Source organism: Penicillium vulpinum, assembly GCF_028829585.1.
Source record: "Penicillium vulpinum strain IBT 29486 chromosome Unknown utg000004l_segment0_segment0, whole genome shotgun sequence".
Taxonomy (NCBI): domain Eukaryota; kingdom Fungi; phylum Ascomycota; class Eurotiomycetes; order Eurotiales; family Aspergillaceae; genus Penicillium; species Penicillium vulpinum.
In genome coordinates, this window is record NW_026643244.1 from 2644151 (window position 1) to 2668441 (window position 24291).

Genomic DNA, 24291 nt, shown 5'->3' on the forward strand with positions numbered 1-24291 from the left:
TCAGAGAATCCGGGTGATATCTGAAACTCCCTTGGCGCGGTTGCCATCTGTTTCACTTTCCCATCTCTATGAATCGCTTGGATGCAATTGAGCCACAGCGGCCACCCAGATCATCATTGTATGAGTGTGACACAAATGAGAATCACAACCGGGTAATCATTTTCAAGGCACAAAAAGCGAAATCATGGAATCCTCTCAAGTTTGTTGCTATCGGCTCTATCTCTATAGCACTCTGGATTGCGATAAGAGCAAGAGACCTAATGCAGCGTCAAGACATCGACCCATTGGACTTTGCGGCCCGAACGACCAAAATATTATCTGAGATACCTCTCATAGATGGACATAATGATCTTCCATTTCTTGTTAGACTACAGCTCAACAATCAGATTTATGGAGATAATCTGCCATTTGGTCAGGGTATATTTTCCAATTCATCAATCGTGTGATCAAAGACTAATATTGGTGATGTTCAAGGACTTGCATCTCATACAGATCTCAAGCGGATGAAGCAAGGCAAAGTGGGTGGGCAGTTTTGGTCGGTCTTTGTAGAGGTAAGGTCCCTAGGTATTGCCCATGCAGCACTCTATGGGACTAACATCGAGACCAGTGCCCCCGAATACTTCATCTTGACGATCCAAATGTAATGAATCTTGGACCTCTCTCATGAAGAGCACTATTAACGATCAAATTTCTAGCATAGCGTTCGTGATACCCTTGAGCAGATTGATGTGGCAAAGCGCTTGGTAGCGGAATACAACGAGCTGCAGTACTGCGAGACAGCAGCATGCGCTCGAAAAGCCTTTAAGTCAAAGAGGATATCGTCCATGCTTGGTGCTGAAGGGCTTCACCAGATCGGTTCATCCATTGCTGTGATCCGGCAAATGTACGAGCTCGGAGTGCGCTATATCACTCTAACTCACAACTGCGACAATGCATTCGCTACCGCAGCCACGACGGTAACAGAGACAGGCAAGGACAGTGGACTGAGTGAATTTGGACGTGATGCGATACGGGAAATGAACAGGCTAGGCATGATGATAGACCTCTCCCACACGTCTCACCGAACAATGCGAGATGCCATATCTATGACTCGAGCACCAGTGATATTTTCCCATTCGGCATGTTTTGCGCTTGCAAAAAGTCTGAGAAATACCCCTGATGATGTCCTTCAAATGCTCCGACAAAATGGTGGCCTGATCATGATCTTTTTTGCGAACAAGTTCATTAGACCTGACAACCCGGAAAAGGCCAGTTTAGAAGACGTGGTAGATCACATATTTCATGCTGCCTCCATTGCCGGCTGGGATCATGTTGGAATTGGTGAGTGGTTATCAGTGATTTTCGGAATAGCACGTACTAAATTGTCGCAGGCAGTGATTTTGATGGAACACCTACCGTTGCTAGTGGGATCGATGATGTCTCGGCATACCCGAGGCTCATTGAAGCTGTCATGCGGCGCGGTGCAACGGATGAGCAGGTGCGAAAACTAGTGGGATTAAATATTCTGCGTGTTTGGGGCCAAAATGAGATTGTTTCGGCTCAAATAAAGCGTGAGATAGATTCACGACCTGTGGAGAGTCATTGGGAGGGAAGGACACAGCCAACTTGGGATGGCCCATTGCCTTCATTGAAGAAAAAATGATTACTTAGAATATCTTGGCCTTTTACAAACAAATAAATGCTGCATCTTTCGTTTCATTAAAAGCCATCGAGAACATTGACTGTCAACTGATAAGAGAGCCCCCGCTTCTCATCCCGCCCCAATCTTCCAGTCTCCCAACGTGTACGTGGTGAATATGTCTGGTCGTTCAAGAAATGCCCGGGCACAGCGACCACCAAGAGTCGCATCCTGTGAGCCCTGTCGATTGTCGAAACTAGCCTGCGACCATCGACAACCATGCGCTCGCTGTGTTGGCCGAGAAATCCCCCATGAGTGTGTCTACAGGAAGAATGCGTTCAAGCGGAGTCGACCCTCCTTTACAGCGCAATCTTCGGAGACGCAGTGAGTGTCTCCAATTTGACCCGTCTCGATGTTATCGATTGTTTTCTGACGGTCATTCTAGACATTCGCTGGCTTTTAATTCCGCATCTATTCTGGAAGCCATCCGTCCAACTCTCCCACCAAATAGACACCCAAATACGGGATACCAGGGTTCGTCTTCTCTGGACTCATTATTGGGCAACGTTCGCGAGCAAACTATGCTCTTTGGGGATCTAGAGGCTGGCTCGACCTTTCTTCCGGTCGGACGGGATGACGAGGGGCCGACTTACTCTACAACAAACTTTATGAACAACGCTTCGACAATTGAGGGAGCACAATTGTTGGAAACACTTAGCAGCTCTAGGTTCAATACCACCATCATGCGCTTTTTCTCTGACTGGAAGGGGAACGGACTGGAGTCGCATGTTGGCGCATTTCTCATTCAGCCATTTGCTGATGCAGTCATTGAAGAAATCTTCACCCTACAGCGTTCTGAAAATTTTCGATCTGATCTACTAGCCTTATCCCAGCGGTTGTTTGAAAATACCAGCCGCGCTGTGGATATAACTCGTTTGATGACCCTGCAGGGCTTCATTGACCAGTATACGGGTCCAAACCTGCGTTGGGAGACAATGGGAGTAATCCTCACACTTGTTGGGTATGGCTACAGAGGAAATTTAAGAAGATATAGAGGCTAACAGCAAACTCAGCATCGCCGCAACCGAGTTTCGTGCACCATATGCTCTGTATAAAACAGAACAAGAGCGACAAACCCTCAGGATGAACCTGATTCAATTTGGAAACAAATGTGCAATCTTTTGCGAGACACTGGACGTCCTGAACGACGTTCATATTCTGTTTCTTTATCAAACATTCCAGGTCCAGTCTGTTTTCTATGGAGATCAAAGTATGTATGCTATAACTCGATTGATTTTGCGTGTGCATCGAAGTGATATTTGACAGGTCTTAAAACGTGGCGTCGACTTAACGACGCAGCCTGTGCCCTACTTGCCGCTGGACTTCACGAAAGCATCCAAGAAGCGCGCGATGTTCCCTTCTTTCTGGTTGAAATACGAAAACGTATTTTTTCCCGCTTATACAGTATCGATATCAGCTTAGCGACATTTCTCGGACGACCGCCGCGCATGAGCAAGAAATTTTGCTGTATCAACTTACCTCTTGATATTGACGAAAGATGTTATTCCCTGTCGGAAACTGCTCTTAGTAGTGAGCTGGAAAACCTTGACCATGCCGGGTGGAATTTGCAGGGTCATATCCGAATGAGCTCCATTATTCGATGGTCAACTATCACGGCAATGATTCGAGAAGAGACGTTGGAGTTGCTCCTGGGCAGGAACATATCTAATATACAACAGCGAATAATGTGCGTGGTTTTTGCTGGTTTCTGCAATCTGTTCGCTCATCATTCATAGTGACTTGCACCACGAAATCAACGAGGCATGGGAGAACCTTCCGTCCTTTGTCAGGGTGTCATCTCACGAACTCTGGGATAGCCAAAGGCCCCGCACAGAGATGGAGTGCTTACATATGATTCGGATTTTGTATCTACAATCTGCATTCCTGATCGAGTGGGCGGCATGGCGGCATGGAGTTCAACAGTCAAGCTTATTTCAGTCCGCGATGGAACTGATTTGCTCGGTCAACGATGCTTTGATCCGAAGGGAACAACTACCAAACCTAGGTTTTATATCCCTAGCGTGGAGAGTATGTACCATGAGCAATTGTTGTGGGATTTTATTGAGCTAACCATATAGGTGGCATCGTGCGCTCTCCCAGCGGCCGGGGCGCTTGCACTGTATCTTCTACAACCATCGTCTGGATGTCGATTCAAGGAACTAGACCTAGCATCTCGGCGACGGGTAATCGAGAATCTCTCTGTTCTGATTGCGCACATGGATATTTTGCATAGCCCCAATGACGGAAATTTCAAATTGTTTTCTCAGGCCAAGCGCTCTCTTCAGTCTGTTGTGGACATGTTATTACAGCCGCTGAATCCACTTATAATTGAGGCATCACCTACACACCTCAATACCGAGCTGCCTTCCGCTGACTGGATGGTGCCTGAGTATTGCGGCTTTGATAGTGATTTCTGGTAAGTCAGTAGGCTCTACCAATCATTGGTTCACGTGCTAAATTTGCTCAAGGGCGAGTTTCCCCAATTGCCTTTTTACAGAAGAGAATGGCGACCGTGCGATTGTATGAAAACTGCGAAGCTCTCTTACCACATGTCGGTCAGTTTGTTTCTTGGTTAATAGCCACCACCAGTGCGTTTGTTTGATTGCCAATGTTATGTATGTTGTTTCGAGTCCGTCTACATCAGGCCCACCCGACCGACATCTCGATTTCGCCCTCATACTATATACCGTTCTTGGCCCTCCGACATCCCTCAAGCCTTCAATTTTACGTCAGTTTTCTCCCCTATACATAATCTGGTACATACAACCATACGGTGTGGAAAACAGGGCTTCCTGTCCACTCACCAGTACTTAAGCCACAAGTGCTTACTGTGCTTGGGTTGAAATTGATCTTGGTGATTTGAGCAGCAATGATTATTCACTAGATCAAGTGCGCACGACTTGGGTGGTTTAGGTAGGAATCCGTGGGATTTGAGAAGTCTTAGGAAAGGCGGTGGTGAAGGCGGTAGCCCGATTAGGCCTATTGTCGTGATGGTCCCTAAAAACACCGGGTGCTGTCCCAATAATTTTGGCTGGAACTTCACCACGAATCTTCTACAAGCACGATGCCATCTCAGATCACAATCGAACAGCCAGAATTCCTGCGCCAACCCCCTATTCAACCAAGAACGGCCTTGCCTTGGGGATGTGCGATCTGCGATAAGAAAGAGGACCTGAAAACCTGCACTGCCTGTGGGGTGTTATCTTACTGTAGTAGAGATCACCAGATCGAACATCGAAATGAACACAAGAAGCTCTGTAATTTTGTGAAACAGACTCAAGCGACAGTAGAAGCCATCTATTAAGAACCCCGATATTCTTGAGGATGTTGATTTCTTTCTGGGTACACAGGCCAGGTTTATGGATGGAACAGACACCGTCACCTTCCTTCTCTCTTTGACTTTGTCGAAAATCAAAATTCTGCTCGATCTCAAGGATCTACACCAAGCACGACAAGCCGTTGGACCGAAGGTCCCCCAAGAGGTACTGGACGAGATCCTGGCAAAAATCCCTCGAAGCTCATCAATCAAGGCCAATCGCCGTATCATAAGCAGCCCCGATCTGTCCGCCGAAATTGCAAAACTAGATACCCAAGTTGACGCCCTCTACAAGAAAATTCGCCAGACAAACTTCTTCTGGTGGCGAACTCTAGTAGATCAACCACTCGATGCTATTCAGACTGTCGTTGCCAGGTCGCATGGTGTCGCTCCAGCGGAATGCGGGAGTCCACTCGAAGCAGCCATCTGGATCACACAGAGATCCCAATGTTTTTGCTGGATTCAAACGCCAGGGGCTCTGGATTTCCTAAGGGGGAAGAACTCGAACTTTACACTCCCTATGTTGAGCCAGACTCATCGGATCTACGGGAGACGTGCAGATGAGTTAGTTTCGGCTTTGTACAACTCCTAGTGATTGAATATCTCTTTGATTCCTTCAACTTAGAATAATGTAGCAAATCCAGTAATACTACTACTATAGTAATAGCGGTGATACTACAACAATATTTACTGGAGACCACTGGGGATTGCGACGGGATCCCCGGAATCCTGGGCAGCCTAACGCTAGATACAGTCAAATTTGTCAAAAGTGTTATGGCAAAGCAGCCAACCGCAACCGCAGAGAAAGTGTAACATTCTCGTGTCAAGATCCTGAATTACCAAGATGCCTCATCAAACTAGATGTTAGATTCTTTGCATCTCACACTTTCAGGCCCTAATAGTTTATAATTCCTTTCCACAGTCAACCTTATACATACGACCATAGGGTGTGGAAAACAGGGCTTCCCGTCCGCTCAGCCGTACTTAAGCCACACGCCGGTGAGTTAGTAGTTGGGTGGGTGACCACCAGCGAATCCTCACTGTTGTATGTTTTTGTATTTTTCCTCTCTGTTCAGAAGGGGGTGTGTAGAGCTGCTTATGCTTGGACTTATAAGCCCTCCTATTCCGGAACCTCCCTCTTATGTTTACTCACTACATGGCAATCTTCCACGGCAAGGAAATCCCCAAACCTCCTATAGGATTGACTACATTCAATTACTCTCGTTCTATAACTGAACTTGGTAGCTTAAGTATTTCTGATTTCGCAAAAGCTTTTCAACCACCACAAGGTCAAACCCGCATTGTACATTCAGAAGGATCACATCGCTATCCAAGATACTCGACAATATCGAGGCAAATACATACGTAAATATATGACTGGTCATATGAAGGTAGGTATTGATAATACTAAATAACAGCTATACTTGTGTTTCTATCTCTGGGCGTGCATTGATTGGGTGCAATGTCGAGGGAACAAGCTTGTCAAGACTAAATTCGGTATCGGAGGGTACTTAACTCTTGAGATCATATTTTATGAATACCTATGGTATTTCAATAATCCCAGTGTCCTACAAAATGAAGAGAATAATCTGTAAACTTGAGTAAGACTTTAAAGAAGCCATCAACAAAGGAGCTGGGAGGTTTTTTTATGTTGCATGTCAAGAAGAGTATACGAAAGCTGGTTACTTTTATGTCTTTTGTAGTGTCTTTTTAGTAGTATTATTTCAGAATGCTAAAATCAATTCCGTATTTCTATGGAATTTTTCCTGGACATGAATTTAGGGTATAGACTTCCCATATCGAGATAGTACTACCTAGGGCTGGGATACTTTTAGGCATCAATCAGGCACTAATATTTGGGCCTGAGGTTTCAAAAAGGCCGATCTTGTTAATTCTCGCTCAACGGCCGATTTTAGTGACATTTGGTCACAAGATCATCAGAAACTCTTATCAGTGGACTGTCAATCGTTATCATGTACATGATATCGGTAGATTAACCCGTCCAACTGGTAGCAAGTCGCAGTCCGCGATAGGAGAATTGGGGACTCTCTCCGAAAACACTCCGAAGGAATGCTTGTTCTATACAGAATTAATTAATTTTTAGGACCGATGCTTATTCCCCGCGCTTGATTTGCATGACGTTAAAAGAGTCAATTTCACCCAGTTTTACATTGATATTCTCTATTTCACATTATACATTCTCATTTGAGGTCTACTCATACTCACTATAAATATGGAACTCTCTTTGGACGAAAAAAAGGGTCCTTTAATCCCTGAATCACCCCAAGAGTTAGCGATAAGCACCCTCATCAAACCACAGGCTCGCGAGACTTACGATGTGAATGTCACATTTGAGGAGTATCATTACTATTCCAAGAAGACAAGGGAAGAGGAAGAGTATCTAGAGCCTCCAGTGCTCAATGTGCGACAGTTGTTCAAAGGGAAAAAAAGTGAAGAACCGATTACAACACTGACACAGAAAGACTTTTCAACTCGAGAGCGAAGACTTGCGATAACAGACGAGGAATGGGCAAATGCAACCCGTTCGCTTAGGTCTGCCTCATGGGGTGCCTGTGAGTTAGCAATTATATTCTATCTGATATTCAAACTCGAGGCTCATAAAATTGCTAGGTTTCTATTTGATTACAACTGATATTCTAGGCCCCTATGGCTCGGGCTTTGCGATGGGCACATTGGGTTGGGGACCAGGTTAGCTCCATTTATTCCTGTACGTCTTGAAAGACTGTACTGACTGATTTGGATGAAGGTATTGCATTTTATACTGTCTTTGGATTCATGGCTGGATACTCTGGATATCTCATCTGGCGCGTCTTTCTTGGCGTGGACAGCTACGAGTTCCCAGCCAAGAACTATGGCGATCTCGGATTCAGGACGCTTGGTCGGTGGGGTCGCCATTTTACAAATGTCTGTCAGGCGATTTCGCTACTCTTACTCGTGGGCCAGGTCACAATCGAATTTGGCCAAAATATCTCTCAGATGTCGAAGTTCCGGCTGTGCTATGTTGTTTGTCCAGTTATATTTGCTTGCGCTGGCTTCTTGATTTCACAGATCAGGACTCTCAAAGCGTATGGCTGGGTTGCAAATCTCGCAGTGTGGATGAACCTCTTTGTCATCTTCATGACTATGGGTGTTATGTCTGTGTCTCCACCCAACTACAAAATATCCACACTTGGGTCTGCTGGCAGTGCGGTTGACAGAAAAACGATCACACCGGACAGTGATGGTAACTACCCGCCGATCATCCATTACAGCAATGTCCCTCAAAATGGGCTTATTGGTTCCGTTAATGGTATGCTTTCGGGTGTGTTGGCATATGCAGGTGCACAGCTGTTTGTTGAATTCATGGCCGAGATGCGGCGACCTCGAGACTTCATCAAGGCTATGTGGGGAGCCCAATTTTTTATCTACAGCGTCTATCTCACCCACGGCTGCGTCGTGTATTATCTTCAAGGACAGTACAGCTATAGCCCGAGTTATCAAGGCATTAGCATATACGCATGGCAGACTGTCGGGAACATCCTTTCTTTGCTCTCCGCTCTCATCTGCGCAGGCCTTTACGGAAACATTGGAGTCAAGATTGTCTACAACAATATATTGATGGATATCTTCAGTCTACCTCCTCTGACTACTCGAGTCGGAAAAATCGTCTATGCTTCTCTCGTCCCTGTTTGGTGGACGATTGCATTTATTATCGCCGCGGCCATTCCAGATTATTTCGGCTTCGTGAGCATAATTTCTGCCTCCATGCTTTTGAACCTGACATTTACCATGCCTCCGTTGTTTGCCCTTGCATTTGACATCCAGAAGAATGCCATTCGAACAGAAGTTGGTGAAGCGTTCAACCCAATAACAGGAGAGGTGCTTCGGACCGAAACAACGACAGCAAGATGGATCCGCGGTTTCTGCTCTGGGGGCCCCTTTCAAGTCGCAATCAATATTTGGCATGTTGTTTTATGCTTAGCGACACTCTCGATGTGTGGGCTAGGTATGTGGGCAGCCATTGTTGGTGAGTAGTATTACTATCCTGCTGTTCACTCCATACTAAAATCTCTCCCAGGAATGATTGATGCATTCAAAATCCCGCAACTTACCTCATTCTCCTGTGTCTCGCCCCTCAATCTGAATGCTTAAACCGAAATTGAAATCTAGGCAAACCGGTGGATCCGATTTAGTTGCAACATTTACACAAGATTTGGATGACTGCCATTCAACCTTTATTTCCTTGATCGTAGCTCAGGGAGCATCGCTATTAATACAAGAAATACCATGATAAGATATAGGCTCATTTTTCCTGACACCAATAGAGAAGCGATTCTGTACAGCCAAATTTCCTCTGCAGCCTATTTAGTGAAAACTACGTGGAGTTTAGTCTGGTTGAACTACATCTAGAATATATTCATGGATATTTCCCAGGACTACGGACGATGTGACGCCACTGCACGACTAAGCCAATCACCCCCCGGTTCTAGAGGAAACAATGTCATAGTATCAATCAAGGCGAAATGAATTTCGATTTGCTTCCAATGTATTTACCACAAAGAAAGATAACACATCCATCGATATCATATCCAGTGCTTGCCAAAATCTCTGTTTCCTTTGCAACCTCCCAACCCTTCTTCACCCACCAGTGCAGTATGCATTTCCAATCTTCCAATATTGCGAGAGGGTTTGATTGGATTATTCTATCTGGCCTTAGACATAGCTCACAGTAACACCAGTGCTAGTGAGAGAAGATGAGGTCAAAACGGCGTTGCTCTGCTTGATATCCATGAGAGTAGCTCCGGATGGTCCAACAACCTTGCCGCCAGTTGTGGCCTGCGCGTTTGAGAAGGTGACAGTTCCGAAGTTGACAAAGGGAACCAGGGCTCCGCCGCTCTCGAAGTCCTCGACGATCCATTCAGCATTGTACTCGCAGAGGTCTCCATCAACTCCACCGGTGAAAGTGTGGGTGACAGATTTGCCCTTGGTGACGTTCTCAACGACGGCAGTGCCGGCAGTAAGGGAGCTGGCGGTCACAGTGACCTCAATCACATCTCCAGCGGCGATTGTGAGGCCGGTGAAGTCGTAGGCATAATCCGGATACCACTCGTACCAGGCATCGTATGTAACCTTGCCTGCTTGGATGCAGAAATCAACTCCAGTTTGGAGGATGGCGGTGCTGCAGGTATCACCGTCGATACCGACCCAGGCGGAGGCGCAGTACTGCTTGCTAGACGAGCCACCAGTGGGAAGCTTGGGGGTAGGGACGGTGAACCGTCCAGTGACAGAGGTATATCCAGTGCCAATAAGCACGGCACCGGCCCAGTTGGAGCTGTACTCCTCGTGGACTGTTCCATTCTGAATGAGGAGCTCCTTGGTGTCTGGCTTATAAGCCGGACGACTGATACGGTCAGCCCGGCCGGCAGCTCGGGCAACATTGCGAGCTGCACGGCTCTCGGTCAGAGGAGCTGCAATGGCAGACGTTGTGAGCAACGCTGCGCTGAGAATGGTAGCCGCGAACTTCATTTTGCAAATTGGATGCTTGAACTGTTTGAAAGGAGGAAGTGGAGGTAGCTTGGCTGTGTGAATAACGAGATAATCTTAGGGAAGATGCCGTTTATATATCTGTCGTGTCTAGCTGTAGCTTCATTGAAGAATACCATACGACAATCCTGAAGTACTCGAGCTAATGCACACTCGATGCCTCTCTCATTCAATGTAACATCACCTTCCTTGAACAAGAAGAAGAAATACTCATATCTTCTGGTGCCGTCGGAGACCGATGCACCTTGGGCTGCAGAATTTAACTTTATCCGCGCGACGCTCGCAAGTTCAGGTAACCAGTAGCCAGGTGCCTCTCTTTCACGGGACTATTTCATGCATCAAATCTATGCACATTTAGCAAAGACTAGGCTAGTAGCCCAATAGCGTTGTCTGTTTTCCATGTACACTCATAAGGTACAATTGCGATCCCTCCGGATTTCCGACGGGGCGTGGAGGCCAACTCAGCTCAAATTCGTAAGGTGAGGAGAAGTGGTATAGATTAGCAGGCAACTTGGACATGCGAAATAATAAATCCGAACTAATAGGGCAGTGATCGCTCTGGTCAGAGTGCACCGGCGATAATCATCGGTAAGTGATAACAACTTGATGTGACTGTGGCTTGGACGCTAATATAGGCTTGTTGTCCAGCCACTAGCCTCACAGTGATAAGAGTGCCAAGCTTTTAACAAGCAACAATGCCCAGGAGAAATAACGGGAGAGGTGGATAAATGTGGACTGTGAATAATGTGGATACAACTATGTATGTAGTATTTACATAGCTAAATAGTATCTATATTTATAATCATGTAGTTATACATCATATGCCCGATCGTGTGGTAGCCTTATATAGAAGACTGGCTTCGGGGACAAACATCGTAGCCATATCTCCCCCACCAAGTCACCTCTGGTTGAAAAGAAACAGTCTCCCCGCATCGGAGCTCCCGGGTGCAGATCCGTGCTGACTTTCATGCAGACAGGTTAGTCCACGCTAACTTCATTCGATAATAATCTCCGAATCTAACAGTCAGGCCATTGGATATCGATCCCGCAATTCCTTCATCCTGGCAACCAATGATAAGACTTTCGGTAAGTTATGTCTCCTATGCAGAGTCTGGCACAATTTCATCAAGCCAGATCTTCAAGCCACAGCGCTTGACATTTTAATTATCATTTCAACCAGCTTCCAGGACTTGATACAAAGGTTTTCCGAGTCTTATCGAATGAATACAATTTGCTGCAACTTCCCCCATGAGACTTCGTGGCCCACTTTGATCTATTGCTAGAATATTCGCATATCTTAGCCATCCTCTAGTCAGCCTTGTTACGGTACCTGTTTTGGCAGCTGCCGTTAGTATTCTATTTTGACTTCATCGTTGTGGACTACTTTGCTTTCGACTTGTGTCAGCTTTATACTATCCTTGAGAACTATTTGCAATATTTAAATGCTCCCGTCGGCTGTTTGTTAGTTGCCTACTTATCTCATGGTGTGTTCCAAATGTTTTTTTCGTGGGTATGGATTTTGCCCTCGGGCAAGCTTGGTATCCCGGATAGGAGGTAGCAAGTGAGATCATGCAACAATTTATCTTGCTCTTCTATCCCCGGCAGATTTCGGGTGAGAGACATCCGTAATTTGTGGCTGAATCGAATTACTTGTTTCTATAGATCCTTCACTGAGCTTAGAGAGACAATGTCCTAACATCACTGTATTGTAGCTCATATGATATCAGCCAAATTTTGGTCAACAACAGCACTTGTTGCTACTCACCAATTGAATCACAAGTGTACAGGTGATTGCCCAGGCCATTTAGAGCAATTTCCATGCTATGCATGTCCTTGACAGTCTGCTAGCACTTATCATTATTCAGTGCTTTCGGGCGGTTTCATAGTTGTCTGTTTGTTCTTGAGGGCATGCCGGTGGCCATATCTGTCTTGCTAATTTCTATCGTTCTGATTATTTTTAAACATTCCTTATTCATTTTGATATTTCATTCCTAGGGCAGGCTATCTTTTGTTTTTTTGCCACCCCGGTTTCCATAGTAGATCTCGATCTTGGCTTGCTCTAATTACTATCAATTATGTATGTAACTATAGGTTGTTGGACACCTGTATCCCCGATGTTAATGTGTCACCGGGATGAATATAGCAAAGAAAGTCTCTCCGTGCGCTCTCGCATGACTCTGTTGAAAGAGGTCTTTTGCCTCTGGTGTTTGGATCAAAAGTATGTGACTCCAAAGGCACTATTGGGGACTGTTTTGGGATATAGTCTCAATAGTGCCGCCAGACACGCGGGCGCCAATAAGGCTATTCATTACCGATCTCTCTTTGTTGTCAAATTTCTCCTGGATTTTTTCTTGGTTTTCTTTCAGCTCTCTCTAGGATGTAGGGTTTTCACTCGTCTTTTTTTAAAAATCTGCATCCACACATTCCCTAGCCAAGCCTTGCGTTAATTTTCTCCTAATTTTGCCCTTGGTAGATTTTGATTTTGATGAACTCGAGCTTAGTTTCCAGTATTGATTCTAGTTCTTGTCGGGTAGGAGAACAAAGGTTCAACCGAAGGTTTTGATACGTGGGGTGTGATATCGTTCTTTGTTAGAAATTAATTGTTTACGCTCGCCCATAGAACCTTGTAGGGTTCCTAGGGTCTGCAGTTGAACAATGAACTGAACTCGATAGTTAGTGTTTCATATGCATTTTCCGACGGTGCTCGTCCTGGGCAAGCTAGATAGTCTCGAAAATTTTATTTTTTCTGTATGTCCGACTATTTATAAGGGATAGACTGGTAGCCTCAATGGAGTTTTGTGCTCAAGGGTCAATGCAATGAATTCCATTTACATCGTTCTCTCCCTGTTGTTTGCCCACATAGTGGCAGCTCAATCCGGGCATGCCTCTGGTGATTCTCATGGCCATTCACTCAACAAGCGAGCTGCACCTGTCCCGGGTGCCAATGGTGTCTGCTATACCTATACCATTCAGAGGGGTGATACCTGCGCAATACTCGCTCAGCGCTACCTGATCACTACCAGCAATATCGAGGCTTGGAACACTGGAGCCTGGGACTGGGCGGGTTGTGGAAAAGTGAAGCAAGGCGATTTTGTTTGTCTCAGCTCCGGTTCCTTGCCCATGCCGGTTGCTCTCCCACGTGCCACCTGCGGTCCTCAGGTTCCCGGTACAAGACGTCCTTCCAACTATGCTGATCTCGCCTCCCTAAACCTGTGCTCTTCGAATCAATGCGTGAGTGTTATATTTGTACAAATTATGCATCTCGTTAATCTCTGCTGACTATGCCTATAGTGTTCTAAGTTTGGTGAATGTGGTACTACCTCGTCATTTTGCGAGGCGGGCAAGGGGTGTATCTCCAATTGCGGAGTGAAGAGTACACAAAAGGGAGCGACCAGTTCGAAGACGACTGTTTCAAAGTCCACTGCCTCAAATCTCACCACTTCAAAATCTACTGCCTCAAAGTCTACTACTTCGAAAGCGACGACTACTAAAGTCTCCACCAAGAAGGTAGCCTCAACTACTACAACGACCAAGACAGTCTCAATCGCAAGTTCAACCACGACTAGTCTCAATCCGACAGAAACTTGGCAGGTTACAATCTATGAGAAGGGTAAATGCACAGGCAATTACTTCAGTGCTCAAGGACATGAATCAGATAAGCAGGGGATGTGCATGGTGTTCGCGGAAAACACGCAGACCAAAATCTCGGATACAACCACGTCATGTCGATGGTGGACTGACGGCGGTCTCAAATGGGACACGTGTGCCTCCAGTAAACTCAAAAGGCCTCAGTCATTGTTTCTCAAAGATGGCGAGTGTTATTTCTTCAAGGGCACGAAATGCGCGGATGAAGACTGGTTAGGACAGACCTATGGGTCTTTCAAGGGCTGTCAGTCTGACGAAACTGGAAACTTGGCTCCTCAGCAAGAGCAATACATGAGTACTAATTTCGGAGACTGGGGTTCAATGCAGTGTTGGTACACCACGAAATGGAAGAAATAAGAAATGATGAACCCCGTTGGCAAAATTATTTTTGCTCTTGTTTACGTGATTACCTGGAGGACTAGAGAGTTGAAAATATATATAATTAAGTGTGTCCGAGTCAATTCACTTCCTCTTATCATCTGGGCATCTAGGTCAGAATCCTTTGTAATAATTAGGAAAGGGGAAGTATAGAAATCTTGAAAATCTCTTGAAATTTAAAACAATGAAAAAAATGGCTTCATGTCCTCAAAATAACAAATTTGACCAAAGATTTAGTTATAAAATCGGTTATAACATCGAATTGGCATGACCTTCCATCAAACCATTCCAATGGCCGAGCAGTAACTTGGTCACCTTCTTCCTTGGTCTAGTGGTGATGATTTCCGCTTGTCATTAAAACCGATAAGCGCGGGAGACCGGGGTTCGATTCCCCGAGGGAGAGATTTCTTTTTTTTGATTTCTTTTTTTTATTATGGCAATAGTGATTATTATTAAGGGGTCATCTTTTTTTCAATGGTTCTTTATGCCTGCTTTTTATAGCAATTCATACCTCTGATCACCGAACATCTTATATTTTACATATGGAGAATGAAGGGCAGATGATATCGTATACTCGAGTGCTTGTATAGCAGAAGAGGCCATGCAAACGAAAAACAAAACAATATAACTGCAAGGGGAATAGAAGTAGACAATAAAAACAATCACGTAGAGATCAGAGTCTGGATATACACGGACATGCTTAAGGTGTTCCTGCCACCACTGCCAAATTTGGGCTCTTTCCCAGTTCCCCCAAACCCAAGACAGATCAACTTTCCTCTCATCTCTGAAACCAACCCTTTCCATTCCAGTGTCTTTTTTATCCGTGATTATCTTACATGCTCAAAAATAAGCTCTGACTCTTATTCGGATGTCCCTCCCGCAGGTAAAGCCTGAGTACATCTCAAAGTAACCAGCCACTATGGCGTTCTGGGTGGACTGGGAGCTATGGGAGAAGCTGAGCGTGGTAAGTATACAACTTATAATCACCGGGAACCATTGCTAACCGTTGTGATTGACAGGTACTGGCTATGCTGATCGTATGTGACTACATGGTAACGCCAAAAACACACCGACTGACAAGCCTCGCAGGGCCTGGTGCTCCTTTATGCCTTTTGCGTCCTCGGCTGGAACCGCTGGATGATGAGTAAATATGCCGCGGCAGAGGCTAAACAACGAGAACATGAAGCAGAGGTGTACCCGATGCTGCATAAGGATGACATCCCTTTCGGTGCCAGAGCCTTGGAAAGAGGAGTAGAAGTTGAAGGAATCTGGGTTTCAGATCCCAACACACCCATGCAAAGTCCATGTCAGCCTGCAACTCCAGCCGGAAGTCGACCAGTCAGTCCAGCCCTAAGGTCGCTGCATAAAACTATTGATACCCCCAGGTCCTCGGTGGGATCTCAGAGTTCCATGATCAGTCCAAAGCCCATACCGCCGGCTGCTCGACGGGCAGTTGTTTCCGAGCTCGACCTAGCTTCCGCAGGCTTCACCTATGAGACACAAAGACCCAGTGCACTTTATAGTCGAGCCAGTCTGCCCATCGCCCAAAATGCCATGCGCATGTCACCTGCACAGGAGGAGGCACTGGTCGGCATGAAGGACACGACAGTTAGCGAAAAGCGTGCTAGCTTCCCTACGCGACTATTCGGCACAACATCTAATCTCGACACGAAGCACTACCGAGTAGGATTGGATGGCACCAATGATGACATGGATAATGTCCCGGCCATGAGCTCGTCGTCTTCTGGTATTTCATCGGAGACCAAGCGGTCCTCACAATCCACGAGTAAGTCAAACTTGCCATGATTTGGGGATGGAATAGAGACACTAATACGACTTATTCATAGAGCGTCCTCGCCGGCGATCATCCGAAGAATTCCGACGCAGAATGAGTCAGATATTCAACGATAATATCCAAATGGGGGTGCCAGCCGAACAACTGGAGTTCAATCCGGCTCTGCGTCAGTACCAGAGACGGTTCCGGAAGTCGATGCTTCGTCCTTTTCGTCCGTGGGCTAACTCTCCTGTAAATGAATCGTAGGGAGACACGGTTCACAAGAGGTCATTGTCTCGCAAGGAAACCGAATTTATCAGAATAAACCTCGGAGGACCTTCAACACCTGCTTTTGCTCAGACATCTAGCACTGATTTTGACTTGGCGTTGCGGCAGCTCATGGGCAGTTTTCCAGCACTTGGTTTTCCATGGCTCAAAAGAAACTTGAGAGGATATGTTTTAATGGACGGATGGACAGATGGGGCCTCAGCATGCAGTTCATTGCAGGATTTGTATTCTTACCTCTTTTATTATTGCATATTGAACCATTGCCATCCGATTCACCAGGTGTACAGTAACTGATCCACTCCATGAACATACTTCCTGACCACTTAAGCATAAGATAGCATAAGAAAAACCAAGTAAATGCATATATGACAAGTTTGATCTTCCAGAACCGGAAAGGCTCAAGACAGCACCGCCCCACGTGATCTCGCGATCCATTTGACGCGTCCAATTTGTTGACTCCGAGTCATCCTGAGATTTTTGCCACAAACAGACAATCCAGACTTTTCAAAATTTGCATGACCGGAGACTGCCTGCTTGTTTACTGATTACTTGAAATTCGTGGCTTTTTTTAGCATTTAAATAGAGGAAATCGAGTACTCATCTCACCCCGATCGCGTCTTTTCGAGTGGATACATCATCCGTGCTTTCGAGTCGAGACACCCTGCCAAAAGAGGCATCAAGATCCTGATAACGCCAAGAAACGAGGGATATCGCTGCTATTATGGAGGGAGAAGAGCAATTCGATGACAGTGGGCTTCCGGGTCCTGGTGCCCCCACCCCGCTTGCTGCGCTCGATGTGAGTGAATGGCACCGCAATACGCTTTCGCTGCAGAATGTTGGACTTGAATACTAAATTTGGTTTGATAGGGTGTTTCGGGCTTGACTGCTAGGGATATCAAGTTGTTCGTTGATGCAGGGTATCACACTGTCGAGTCCATCGCCTACACGTATGTATCCATGATCTTCACGTCATCTCAATGTGGCTAATCCCCACTGTTGTTTTTAGGCCCAAGCGGCTGTTGGAACAGATCAAGGGTATTTCGGAACAAAAGGCCACCAAGATCCTAGTAGAAGGTAAGTTCTCTTCTGCGACTGATACAGCTCTGCATTGGAGATTGTTTCGCTAATGTAAACTTGCTGATTAGCTTCAAAACTGGTGCCTATGGGATTCACCACGGCAACCGAAATGCATGCCCGGAGAAGCGAGCTCATCTCAATCACAACGGGATCCAAGCGACTTGACACATTGCTTGGAGGTGGTATTGAAACGGGGTCGATCACGGAGATTTTCGGAGAGTTCAGAACAGGAAAGAGTCAGATTTGTCACACTCTTGCGGTGACCTGTCAGCTACCTTTTGATATGGGCGGCGGCGAGGGCAAGTGTCTGTACATCGATACAGAGGGGACTTTCCGTCCAGTGCGGCTGCTTGCGGTCGCGCAGCGATACGGTCTCGTTGGCGAGGAGGTCCTTGATAATGTGGCATACGCACGAGCATATAACTCGGATCATCAGCTCCAGTTGCTTAACCAGGCCTCTCAGATGATGTGTGAGACGCGGTTCTCTCTCCTGGTGGTTGACTCAGCGACATCTTTGTACCGAACAGATTTCAACGGTCGTGGTGAGCTTGCCTCACGGCAGAGCCATTTGGCTAAGTTCATGCGTACCTTGCAACGTCTTGCAGATGAATTTGGCATTGCAGTCGTGATCACGAATCAGGTTGTTGCTCAAGTCGATGGTGGCCCCAGTGCCATGTTTAACCCAGATCCCAAGAAGCCTATTGGTGGTAATATCATTGCTCATGCCAGTACCACTCGACTCAGTTTGAAGAAGGGCCGTGGTGAGACTCGAATTTGCAAGATTTATGACAGCCCTTGCCTTCCGGAGAGTGATTGCCTTTTCGCTATCAATGATAATGGTATCGGTGATCCCAGTGAGAAAGATTTAGAAGATAAGTGATTCGACCTTTCTCAAGGTTGTGCTCTGTTCTGCGACACGATGTTATTGACTTGATGAGCATTACATTCAAGCTGTTGATGTGGTTAGACGCCCCGTGGCATCTCAGCGTTGAGGATCTTTTTTTTTGACAATAGCGAATTTAGAAAGCAAATTTTCTCTTTATTCTTATGTTTCGAAAAGAGAGCAGTTGAACATTGATATTAATAGAGTAAAACATGCCCAAACGTAAGTCTAAGAGTAAACGTCGAGGCAGCCATCAATCTCAGGCCTTTTATCGCGCCAAGACTTCTGTTTTTTGAGAGCTCCAGCTTCCCGCCGCCCTTCGATCTTCCTACCTTTTTACTTCCCCGGCCATGGAGTATTAAGTTGACACACGTCAATCGATCATGGCGAAAATTTACAAAGACTCAAGGGTCGACCTTCGGCCTTACTCGCCGACTACGGTCGCCAACATCCAGATTCCGACCCAAGACACCGCGGTCCGTCGTCCACGCTTTTCGATCTCATCCACATCCGACCAGGAACTCCCAATCGCCATAGATGAAGATGAATTCGCCAGGCGTCACCTTGCGACGCAGGGCGAAGTCTATTTCCGGAAGCGCAGAGTCTACCCGAGGACGTTCTTGTGGAGGGTCATCAATGACAACAAAGTGCTGGAGATCCAGTGCGCGGACCTGACGAAGGGTGGGACGGAAGTTTACGAATACAATGTGACCCTGCGACTGGATTTCCAGGAGCGAATTCTACCCTTTGGGGTTGAATTGTCAGACTCCGAGGATCACGAAATTATCAATGTCTTTGTGATCACCGAGTCTAAGCACCTTCACACCCTGTCTCTACGCCCTGAATTCTTCCGCCGGACCTCCTCAATCGATGAAAATGTGAGGGACTGGTGCAAGACTTGCCTCCCCGCCCCCCTGGCCTTTTCAAACCCTCACCGACTACACGCGAGCAGTCCCCTGGAGTTGTTTATTTCTCTCGATAGTGGCGCGCTGCTGCGGCTGACCCGGAGAGCTGGCGACGATGGTGAGTAGCTTTTCTCGGTCTTCCTACCTTTGCGACACTCGTTTTATTAATTGTTTCTGAATTAGGTTCCCACTGGTCTCCTCTCACCTTCGACGAACGAACATGGGGCTCTTCGATTCGAGGCCTTGTCAAATGGAACGCGCCCTCTTCGATCAAACACGACGGACGCAACCTCGATTTGAATGTCGCAAATGCTATTGCCACAACCTCCGACGAGACGTACGTTTTCGCGATTTGTTTGAACCACACTCTTAAGATTTGGAATCTCGCAACCAACAAGCTAGCGGCCACAAAGGATCTTTTGGGACGCTCGCTTCAAGATCCGGATCTCGTACCGTACACGCTGAACCCTGCCGAAACATCATTCATGCGCGTCTTCAACGCCGAACGAGCTATGGATGGTGGACATCGCTTCTATGTCGTCACATATTCGCCCTTTGAGGACGGCAAATTCAAGTTCTGGGCTGTCAAGGGTGGCCTGACATCCGAACTCATTATTGAGGAACTTTTCGCAGATGATGTCTTCCGACCTGTGGACCCAGATGCTACGGGTAACATGTTCTGGAGCATCGCTGATTTCCAGGTGAAATCCCGGGAAGAAGGCAAGGGAATGGAGTTGTGGGTGCTCTGGAGAAACCACGGTCTTTACCAACTCTACACCCTCCATTTCAACCTCCAAACTCTAGTTACGGATTGGGCCTCTAACTGGGTTTCGACAACATTTGAAACCCATCGACAAGAGCCGCCCCCACCTCTGGTCGTAGGTGATGTGGTGGACCCTACTGAAAAGTGGCTACAGTACCTCCTGCAGCCGAACCGATATCTGCCGGAAGTCCTTGAGACTGCTCTGGCCGTTTATCAGGAAGCCATCAAGCCGCTCTCGTCGACTTCATCCGGAGGGCTGAAAAAGAATTTGCCTTTGGCGGAAAGACTCTGCTCTACTATAGCAGCGGCAGTCTCTCTTCGGAAATTTGCTGATGATGAGATGGACTACTCCCGGTATACTTCAGATACAGACTCAAAGTGGCGTCAGTTCTGGCAAGTGGCAGAAGACCTTAACAAACGCCGGTTCGAACCAATTTCTCTCGCTTACGACTCATACACTGATATGCCGTGGCTTCTGCTATCAGACTCCTGCGCGGTGGTGCGGGAATGCAGCATTACTGAATTGTTCTTGCACAATTCCAGCTCCGAACTCAGGGATGGAGTGCCGAAGATGGTGGACCGCTGGAGGCATCGCAATGTTTCAAGAGAGCTGGGCCCTGATTTCGAAACAATCTCTGGATTGTTGAAAGTGGCATCTGATTTCCGGAAAAGATTCTCTCCAGAGCTTGATGCGGCGTGCCGAGCTGCTCTCCAGGCTGAAATCTTTTCTGAGCCTTCTTCGTCCATCATGGACCGCATGGAGAACTTCCGAGAGCGCTCTGACTTTGCCAATCAAATTTCCAACAAAGCCTTTGACACTCTAGACGCAGCCCTGAGTGAACACATGAGAACCGATTGCTTGTCCATGGACGCGTTCCTTGCCATTATCCATACCGCCTCCCTTCACTTCTGTGGAGAAGACTCAGAACTTGCTTCAACCTGTTTTGGCGCCCGAGTTCTTGTCAGCGGTGCGCAGGAGACTATTTCTATCTCTCGTCAAATCTTTTTCGACCTTCTAATCCTAGTCACATTCGTGGATGGCGAATGGGAACAAACAAACAAGTCCAACTTCGATGCGTCCGACCTTTTCTCAATGCTTGTTGATCTCCTACGTGAATATGAAATGATGGCCTGGCTCAGCTCGAATGTCCGCAAATGCCCCGGCAGCGCAAGCAAGTCCCGTGTCGACTCAATGCAGAGATATCCACTGAAGGATAGCTCGAAGGCCAGCGGCCAACGAACTGCAAGCATTCTCGAGGATTTGTTTGTTACCGACATCAAGCCCCAGCAAGCGATCGACTCACCACAAAGCTACACATTGACTTTGGGCATCAGAGATGTCGTAGCCTGGATTACTCGCGAAGGCGAGGTGAACTACCAGAACGCAGTGGCTCACATCCAGTGCGACCTGATCGCCAAGAACAACATTGACCTTGCATGGGACTTCCTTCGTTTCCAGGCAAGTACTTCTTGGTCAACGTATGTCAAGGGTCGCTTGCATGTGGCTATGTCGGAATTCGATACCGCAGCAATCTACTTCCGGAAGGCAGCTTATCTGCTCTGTACGTATCTCCTAGTGGTTTCTCGTGGTACAACCCAGCTAACCTAAATACAGCTTGCGGCAAGCCAATGGGCAACCTTTCCGACATGTCGGCTGAGCTTTTAGACCTCCTGGATGTTGACTGCTTCCACAACGGTCTTGCGAAATACTACCAGCACATTCTTTCAATCTTTGAAAAAGTGCGCTCATACTCCCATGTTGCGGACTTTGCCAGCCTGGCGCTGCAGGCCCTTGACTCTGAAGTTTGGGCTGAGCAAGACTCCGAATACCCGACCGTACGCGACGATCTGCTGTCTCGTCTGTTTACTGGAGCCCTCAAGACTTGCCAGTTTGACAAGGCATACTCCGCTCTGGCTAGGTTGCAGGATCTCAAACTACAAAGAACTGAACTTAGCGAACTCGTCTCCACCATTCTGGCAGTCTCCGGACCCGGTACTGCTGGTCTTAAGCAAATTCTCCGTTTCCCCACCTCACTCGTGCCCAATATCGCATCTTTCATTGATGAGATCCTCGTTCATCTGACCCGCAAACAGACGACAAGTGTAAGCTGGTTGGATGCAGAAAACAAAAATTTCCCTTCCACTCCCGACTACACCCGCATTCTTCAGGCCTATCGCATTGCCCGCAGTGACTACCGTGGAGCTGCCGAAATCGCCTACCGCAACGTCCAGCGCCTCCGCAAAGCACGAGATGCCCCGTCATCAGCTCTCATCCACAAGGCGGACGATGCAGCCCGGTCACCAGTTGAGGAAGACGATGCCGAAAGCAAGGAAATCCGCCACGAGTTGCTATCCTTAATCAACCTCCTCGCCTGTGTCGACAAGAGCGAAGCATACATCCTCGTCGAGAACGGACCTCCAATCAACGCCGCCCCAGCTCCTCAACACGAAAGACGCCCAAGCACACAAGCCGACGAAGATGGAAACGTCTCCATGGAGGACGCCGACCCCGACTCCCCCACACCACTCGGAGGAAAGCGCCGATCATCCAATGCCGTGGCTTTCGCACCCACACACCGCAGAGGAAGCAGCAAATCTTCCCCCATCGAACGGCGTAACAGCATTGTGTCCTTCGAAGTCCCTGCGACCAATAACTTGCTTAAGCGTCGTATCATTGTGACACTCGAGCACCTGCGTCGTGAGTTCCAGTCTGAGCTCGACCGCGTCAGCCGGATTGAGCGTGGAGACTGGGAATTCGGTCTTGATGAAGTGAAGGATGTGGATAATGATGAAACGATGGTTCTTTAGTTGGGCTCTCTGCGACTTATCTATTATTTTGCATTTCAGCCCTGGGGGTTCTCACGGCCCGAGTCGAATTTGATCTTTTGTTCCAATGTATGGTTGACATGGGTGTTTTCATTTCTTTTTGTTAGGGTAGTCCATAATCGGATGGGGTGCAACATAGGTTTTCGATTTTTTTTTTTTTTTCCTTTCTAGTATCGGTGGATAAGATGGTTAGAAATACTATTATTTGACTTGACTTGTTTTTCCATTCTAAAGACAGCATGGTGTCCTCAAATCAGAGTATTGTTATTTACGCCTTCCGCACCGGCCCATAAAGCCCAGAGCCTAACCCAACCCAACCCGCAAATGGGTTGGGTTTTGGGCCCGGGGTGAAAGCCTACTGGGCTTTAATGGGGGTCCAATGGGCCCTAAACAATACAAATATACCGAGCAATCTAAAGTTGAACCCCCCTTGTATTTTTTATAATTACCCTTTGTTTTGCCCCCGTTTCTAAACATTATCCCTAATGTAATATTATATTAGTTTGAATAATCTAGAATTGATTACTAGTTATTTCTCCAACTCACGTTTAAAAATATAAAAAAGCGCGTTATTTAGATATTTTATAGATTACAGAAGTTTATATAGTGGAAAGTAGTAGTACTCCCACACAAACCCAAAATATATATCTTACCAAAACATTAAGATTAATGGTATCTCGACTTCTACCAGTTAGATTTTGTTCAAAACTACAATATATGCTTATATAGCTGCTATCATTCTAGATTCTAGATTTGAACTTTATATACCCAGTGGAAGGTCGTAATACAGCGATTACAGAGGCCGCCTAGGATAGGCTTTAATGGGAGCCTTATGGGCCCCCACTGATGGGCTGTGGGTTGGGTCGGGTTTCGAAGGTAGGGCCCATAGCCCATTTATGGGCTTTGCGGAAGTCTAGAACTTACTACTCCGTAGTTATCTAGAACTACTGAGATACGCTGGAGTCTTTATTCTACTACGACGATAGTAATAGATATCCCGAGCGGTATTAAAGAGTCGTTTAACTCCTATGCTAGTTACTAGGAATAAGAGTATATCCCTCGCAAGGGCAGCAATAGCCGGAAAGCAAGCTCAATACTCTTTCTAGAAAGTGAGCGGTCTAATAGAAATAGTATCTATCTATATATTAGTATTGTTATAGTATATAGTCTATAGATTTACTTACCGTTATTAAGATATTAACTAATCAAGATGA

The 24291-nt window shown here is 46.6% G+C and overlaps 8 protein-coding genes across 8 annotated transcripts, besides 3 other annotated features; 7 read left to right on the top strand and 1 right to left on the bottom strand.

Moving 5' to 3' along the window:
• Nucleotides 1–503: 503 nt before the first annotated feature.
• N7479_009503 (transcriptional regulator family TF) lies at nucleotides 504–4098 on the top strand (the record flags this gene model as incomplete). The annotated part of the gene is made up of 7 exons (XM_057257196.1): nucleotides 504–551; nucleotides 696–1320; nucleotides 1371–1477; nucleotides 1737–2002; nucleotides 2064–2639; nucleotides 2692–2888; nucleotides 3842–4098. The coding sequence occupies 7 exons, from the start codon at nucleotides 504–506 to the stop codon at nucleotides 4096–4098; spliced, it is 2076 nt and encodes a 691-aa protein (XP_057104654.1).
• A 939-nt stretch (nucleotides 4099–5037) lies between these two features.
• On the top strand, nucleotides 5038–5586 carry N7479_009504 (uncharacterized protein; the record flags this gene model as incomplete). Its single annotated transcript, XM_057257197.1, has 1 exon — nucleotides 5038–5586. The coding sequence occupies one exon, from the start codon at nucleotides 5038–5040 to the stop codon at nucleotides 5584–5586; it is 549 nt and encodes a 182-aa protein (XP_057104655.1).
• A 182-nt stretch (nucleotides 5587–5768) lies between these two features.
• Nucleotides 5769–5803: a sequence feature (Protein overlapping with rRNA (N7479_009505, KAJ5951092.1) was converted to a misc_feature.).
• A 113-nt stretch (nucleotides 5804–5916) lies between these two features.
• Nucleotides 5917–6076: a sequence feature (Protein overlapping with rRNA (N7479_009505, KAJ5951092.1) was converted to a misc_feature.).
• A 117-nt stretch (nucleotides 6077–6193) lies between these two features.
• Nucleotides 6194–6199: a sequence feature (Protein overlapping with rRNA (N7479_009505, KAJ5951092.1) was converted to a misc_feature.).
• A 1028-nt stretch (nucleotides 6200–7227) lies between these two features.
• Nucleotides 7228–9146, top strand: N7479_009506 (putative amino acid transporter; the record flags this gene model as incomplete). Its single annotated transcript, XM_057257199.1, has 4 exons — nucleotides 7228–7567; nucleotides 7626–7703; nucleotides 7762–9021; nucleotides 9073–9146. The coding sequence occupies 4 exons, from the start codon at nucleotides 7228–7230 to the stop codon at nucleotides 9144–9146; spliced, it is 1752 nt and encodes a 583-aa protein (XP_057104657.1).
• Nucleotides 9147–9707: 561 nt separating this feature from the next.
• N7479_009507 (A4/G1 family peptidase) lies at nucleotides 9708–10520 on the bottom strand (the record flags this gene model as incomplete). Its single annotated transcript, XM_057257200.1, has 1 exon — nucleotides 9708–10520. One exon carries the CDS (start codon nucleotides 10518–10520, stop codon nucleotides 9708–9710), a length of 813 nt encoding a protein of 270 aa, XP_057104658.1.
• A 2835-nt stretch (nucleotides 10521–13355) lies between these two features.
• On the top strand, nucleotides 13356–14540 carry N7479_009508 (uncharacterized protein; the record flags this gene model as incomplete). Its single annotated transcript, XM_057257201.1, has 2 exons — nucleotides 13356–13769; nucleotides 13830–14540. 2 exons carry the CDS (start codon nucleotides 13356–13358, stop codon nucleotides 14538–14540), a joined length of 1125 nt encoding a protein of 374 aa, XP_057104659.1.
• A 940-nt stretch (nucleotides 14541–15480) lies between these two features.
• On the top strand, nucleotides 15481–16602 carry N7479_009509 (uncharacterized protein; the record flags this gene model as incomplete). The annotated part of the gene is made up of 4 exons (XM_057257202.1): nucleotides 15481–15525; nucleotides 15581–15598; nucleotides 15651–16347; nucleotides 16409–16602. 4 exons carry the CDS (start codon nucleotides 15481–15483, stop codon nucleotides 16600–16602), a joined length of 954 nt encoding a protein of 317 aa, XP_057104660.1.
• Nucleotides 16603–17344: 742 nt separating this feature from the next.
• N7479_009510 (recombinase RAD51) lies at nucleotides 17345–18580 on the top strand (the record flags this gene model as incomplete). The annotated part of the gene is made up of 4 exons (XM_057257203.1): nucleotides 17345–17419; nucleotides 17491–17570; nucleotides 17630–17697; nucleotides 17769–18580. The coding sequence occupies 4 exons, from the start codon at nucleotides 17345–17347 to the stop codon at nucleotides 18578–18580; spliced, it is 1035 nt and encodes a 344-aa protein (XP_057104661.1).
• Nucleotides 18581–18966: 386 nt separating this feature from the next.
• N7479_009511 (nucleoporin Nup120/160) lies at nucleotides 18967–23059 on the top strand (the record flags this gene model as incomplete). Its single annotated transcript, XM_057257204.1, has 3 exons — nucleotides 18967–19606; nucleotides 19672–21813; nucleotides 21867–23059. 3 exons carry the CDS (start codon nucleotides 18967–18969, stop codon nucleotides 23057–23059), a joined length of 3975 nt encoding a protein of 1324 aa, XP_057104662.1.
• Between the last annotated feature and the right edge of the window lie 1232 nt (nucleotides 23060–24291).